General features: G+C 29.4%; 1 protein-coding gene across 1 annotated transcript; it reads right to left on the bottom strand.

Annotated features, from left to right (window-relative positions):
* Positions 1-1,362: 1,362 nt before the first annotated feature.
* Positions 1,363-2,373, bottom strand: LOC106767648 (proline-rich extensin-like protein EPR1). Its single transcript, XM_014652579.2, has one exon. It carries the CDS (start codon positions 2,322-2,324, stop codon positions 1,701-1,703), a length of 624 nt encoding a protein of 207 aa, XP_014508065.1. The 5' UTR covers positions 2,325-2,373; the 3' UTR covers positions 1,363-1,700.
* Between the last annotated feature and the right edge of the window lie 3,368 nt (positions 2,374-5,741).

Genomic DNA, 5,741 nt, shown 5'->3' with positions numbered 1-5,741 from the left:
TTCCCAATTAAAAATAAAATCCATGGACTTATATAATTGACATGTTATGTAAATTTAACACCATACTAACTTGTTATAATGTAAAAATCTTTACTTTTAATTGATTAAAAAGTAAAAAACATAGATAAAAATAAATCACAACAATAATCAAAAGAACAAATAAATTTATTCATCTAACCTCATAATCCAATTATGAAATTACAACATAATCAATCTTAGGAGGTTAGCACTCCATAGAATGTAGAAATAATATGAAAACAAAAGAAGAGAAGGTGGAGAACATGAGAATCAAATAAACCCAATTATAACAAATTCTAATTAAAGTACAAAAACTAATTAAAAAACAAATATTAAAGGCTTACACCATTTTTATATAATAAATTATTTTATCTTTAATCGATACGGAACTTCCATGTAACTTTATACCTATATTTGATTTTAACAACAAAAAGTATGTAACTTTATACCTATATTTGATTTTACATTGTTGCTTAGGAGCATAACTATCTATTTGGGTTTTCGTTTTCTCAAATTTATAGTGCCATTTATTGTGTAATGCTTATTTGTTTAACATTTGTTAAATGATGAATTATATTCAGTGTTTTTTACTTTATTGTTCTTCTTCTTAATATAATAATGAATTTTAGAAGTAACATTTACTTATAAAATTAATTACGCTAATGTAACTTTTGTTATAATAATGAATTCTAGCAATAAAAATTAATTGCAAGAAATATTCACGTTAGAATTAAAATTTTATTTATTAAATTTTATATATTTGTAAGAAAATACAAAAGTTTATTCCACTCCCTCTAATGATACATGTATGATGGTTTGCATCATCATATAAATAATACTTAGCCATATACTAAGGTTCATTTAAAATAAAAAAGACAATTTTATAAATATTAGTTATGCTTTGATAGTTCTATAATTGTATTTTGAGTTTACTCTCCAACATAATTACGCAATCTATATTATTTTTGTATATTAATAAGTCGTTTAGTTATTCAATGTTTCTGAATATTATAAAACTTTCTCATCAACCTGTCACAGGGAAGGATATATAATATATATTTAGGTTGTAGTAAGGTAATCTGATTTGATGAAATCAAGTAATAATATTTTTACAAATCCTATTTTGTTTTTTACTCTAATAGTATAATAATATGATATTTAACAATTATTTTGTTAATTTAGATAACTTTAATATTATATTAGGTAGTGTATAGATTATAAAAGTGGTAAAAAATAACACTATTCATTTAATTTTGAATGTCCACTTTACTAGTATCTTGTTTTAGCAAGTTAGGGCATTACTAACTAACATGATATCGTGGGAAAGATAAGAAGAAAGAAATATTTATGATAAACATATCCATTCTATAGTAACGAGTCTGTCGACTCTAGGCACATGCAGTACATGAAGTAATGCAGAGGTGCAACGGAAATACACATTCAAAAGCGAAATAGAAATGGAAAACAGAAAAGGAAATTGAAATTCAAACAACACACAAGTTACATCATTTATGCGATCATTATATAAATCACTTATTGAAATTCAAACAAAGCATATGCAGCGAATGACAGGAACCCAATATCCAATCCAAATCCAACTAGAATGTTGGTTGACGGTGGTGAAGAAAGGAATGAGATGAAAGTGGTGGGACTTGGATATTAGGAAGAGTGCGCGAATATGTCTATTTCAGAGGCAAAGGTGTAAGTGGTGAAGGAGGGACTCTTAGAGGTGGAACTCCAGGCAAAGGTGTAAGTGGTAAAGGAGGGACTCTTAGAGGTGGAACTCCGGGCAAAGGTGTAAGTGGTAAAGGAGGGACTCTTAAAGGTGGAACTCCAGGCAAAGGTGGAAGTGGTGTAGATGGAATTTGTATAGGTGGGACTCCAATTGGTGGAACTCCTACAGGTGGAATTTGTATCGGTGGGACTTGAATGGGTGAAACTACTATGGGTGAAACTACTATAGGTGAAACTCCAATGGGTGAAACTCCTGGAATTCGTATCGGTGGGACTTCTATAGGCGGAACTCCTATGGGTGAAACTCCTATGGGTGAAACTCCTATAGGTGAAATTCGTATCGGTGGGACTCCTATAGGCGGAACTCCTATGGGTGGAACTCCTGTAGGTGGAACACCAACTGGTGGAACTGGTACAAGAGGGGGAACACCAACTGGTGGGACTTGTACAGGTGGGACTCCAACTGGTGGAACTTGTTGGAGTAGAGACCGAGGTGATGCTAATGTGATGTCCATGGTTGAAAAGGAAATAGCAATCATAAAAGCAAACATGGTGCACCGGTAAGAGGCCATGGCTTGTTGAATTCGGGCAAGTTATAATACGGTGAAGGGGAGAGCAAATGTGGATGTATTCCGAAGATGAGTGCCTTGCCTTTTTATAGACAACGAACATCACCACTTTGCTATTTATTTTCTATGTTGACGTTATCTTAGGTAACAACATGTTTTGTACTTATGTGAATTGTTGTTCGCAATGAATGGAGATTCAAAACTAAATTATTCTGTCCCATCCTCCTTTCCGATGATGCAACACATCAATTACTACTTATTATTATGGTTTACTACAATTGCAAGTAGTAAGAAGGAAGTCAACTATCTTGAAATAGTTAATAGTTGAAAAGTTAACTATCCGAGGTAACAACATAATATACAAGAGCGCCAAATTTCTGACATATAAATTCAACAATTTTAATTTTTAGTTATTTTTACATAGGTTCATAATCTTTTTAAACATTATAATATCATTTAATAATGTTTAAATAATTTGAATGTTTAATGTCAAGTTATATATATATATATATATATATATATATATATATATATATATATATATATATATATATATATATATATATTTATTGGTGTTGATAGTTCACGTATTTAGACAAAAATCAAGAAGACAAGATGAATTCTTTATTGTGCTTTGAAAATATTTTTTTCTTCTCTCTTTGTAAAATTTAGTTAACAAATAATATCAACAACAATAAAGAGGGTACGTAGGGTAAGAGAAATTTGCACAAGTAGTTTTATACTTATTCAGATTCCAAGCATTCTACGTCTAGTTGTTAATAACAGACACATTAATTATCACTATCACAAAACCAATAAACTATTATAATCACACAAAAATACAAGTTTAAGGGTTTCAAAACACCTCTCTTGTTACCCCAATAGATAATATTCACTTCCCCTAAAAATCACAACAGATGAACACCTCCTTTGAATGATTCACGAAGGATGACCACCTCCTTTAACTCTGTTGATAAAGGGAGCACTGTGTTAGCTGAACCCAATCCCTGTTATGTTGATTTTTGATAATGACAACACATTGACAACAAAAACACATGAATGTTGTCATGTCACAACAAAATGTTTCTGTATTATGTTATATGTTGAATGTGTACATGCTTACTGTGTAATATGCACATACTGTGATTGTCACATTTGATGGACATATTGTGTTGATTGGTGCATACTGTTATGTATGTGATGTGATTATATCTCTGTATACAAAATGTATGTTTTTGTGATATGAAAATCACATGCACAAAAGCATATTTGCATGACTTAATTGATTACAGTGTTGTGATAATCAATTAAGGTCATGAGACAACTTAGTTTTTGAACTGTGGCAAAACAACTAGTTTTGAATCGATTACATTAGTTGGTAAATCGATTAAAACTTGTGTGTTTGCATATATCTTTTTCAAATGTACTTTGATGAGTTTTTAGAAAGGAAAGTTTTCAAAATTCTTCTAAGTGTTAAATCTTAATCGATTACATGTTTTTTGTGTATTCAATTAAGTCACTTATGTTTGAAAACTAACTTATGCTTGTCATAAATGCTATAACAGTCATATTTTTAAATGTGTTTGACCAACATTAAGAATCGATTACATTAATTGTATATTCAATTATGTGCTATGATTGTTGTAATTTTGTTATATATGTTTAATATAACTTGTTGAGATTGTTGATAACGGGAACACTTGTTTACCTAAACCTTACGATCTCACATAACTTCTGGTCTCAATGAAGGTGCTGGTAGGTGGTCATGGGTGGTGTTTTTGAGTGGTTGCTGGACGGAGAGGGTGAAGGAGATGCGAAGATGGTGGTTGGTCGGGACTGTGGTGATGGCGATTAGGGTTAGGCGGTGGCTAGGGTTTCTGTGTAGGGAGAAATTAGGGTTTCTGAAGGTAGGAAATGATGATGACTTGTCAAGGGTGATGTGTCATTGATTGCACAGCTGGACATTTGGCCGCTAATGATTTAAACGGCGTTTGCAAAAAGGACTAAATTCAACATAAATTATCATCTTTAGGACTACATTGAACATTTTAAAAAATTAGAACCATTTTAAACAAAACTAACAACAATTGGGACTATTAGTGCTATTAAGCCTTTAAATTATATGAAAATCATTTTTAAGAACATAAAATAAAATCTTTGAAAATTATCATTGTGTTTATTGGATGCATGTATACATTTGGACATCTCATCGAGAGAGGCATTGATGATTATTAACAATTACGAGAAAATTTTATGCGGTCAAGATCATATCCTAGAGGGATCTTAGTTAAAGAAAACAAACATGACGTCTACTTCTTTAAACGGGAAGATGAACTCTAATACAAAAATCCTTTTACAAGTTCTTAAGACAAATGATTTGGTATTATTTAATATAAGTAGGAAGGAATGATAAAAATATTTATATTTATAAAATTTCAAAATTCAAATTTATGATGAATAGTTTATATTTATTATTTATCATCTACATATATTAGATAATTTAATATTTATTTATAAACGGATAGGTTATGTATATCATATTATCTGTATTTGTAACTATTTTTTATATATGAAAAATTAAAATCAAAACTTAATTTATATTTTAATTAAGTTAAATTTAATTAAAATTAAAAATTAATTTATATTTACTTTAATTAATATTATATTTTATATTTTTTGTAATTTAATTTTAATTATTTCATAAATTTATAAAAAAATATACTCAAAATATCCACCAATACTCGTAAGTTTTTTAAACAAATATTCAACCAATTTTGTTATAAAATCACGTAACAAAATAAAAATGAGCAAACAAGAGAAACAACAAAAGCAAATTTCCTTATAAAGTATTTTTATTCGGTTAGTAATAGATGATAATAGATTTGAGTAAATACATAATAAATAGATTCACATGTATGGTTTCCCACATTCTTACTTAATTCAACCCTGCCCGGTGGGTGAAAGGTCACACTATTACTTTTTTTTTTTCCTCTTCTCTTCTTTTAAAATAAAATAGGATTAAATATGTTTTTAGTCCTGAGTGATTTTGGTTTTAGTCTCTCTCAAACTAAGGTACAATTTAGTCCTTCAACTTTAGAAAACTTTGGTTTAAGACCTTTTTACCAAATTTTTTAACTTTATTTGTTGTTTCAAACGCGTTTCTCAGTTAACATTGAAGCAAAAATGTGTCAAACAGTATAAACAATCCAAATGCTATAATGAAACGTGCTTAAAACAGCAAATAAAGTTAAAAAAATTTGGTAAAAAGGACTAAAACTAGGGTTTTCTAAGGTTGAAGGACTAAATTGTACCTTAGTAGTTTGAAAGAGAGACTAAAACCAAAATCGCCTTCATAGTATAGAGACTAAAAACATATTTAACCCAATGAAATATATAGATTAGTCCACTTAATATAATAGC

Source organism: Vigna radiata, chromosome 7 (genome assembly GCF_000741045.1).
Source record: "Vigna radiata var. radiata cultivar VC1973A chromosome 7, Vradiata_ver6, whole genome shotgun sequence".
In the NCBI taxonomy this organism is placed as follows: domain Eukaryota; kingdom Viridiplantae; phylum Streptophyta; class Magnoliopsida; order Fabales; family Fabaceae; genus Vigna; species Vigna radiata.
This window is presented reverse-complemented; position numbering and strand designations above follow the sequence as displayed.

Excerpts from the sequence above, each read along its gene's own strand:
- LOC106767648 (XM_014652579.2), bottom strand. The coding sequence starts at position 2,324 with ATGGCCTCTTACCGGTGCACCATGTTTGCTTTTATGATTGCTATTTCC.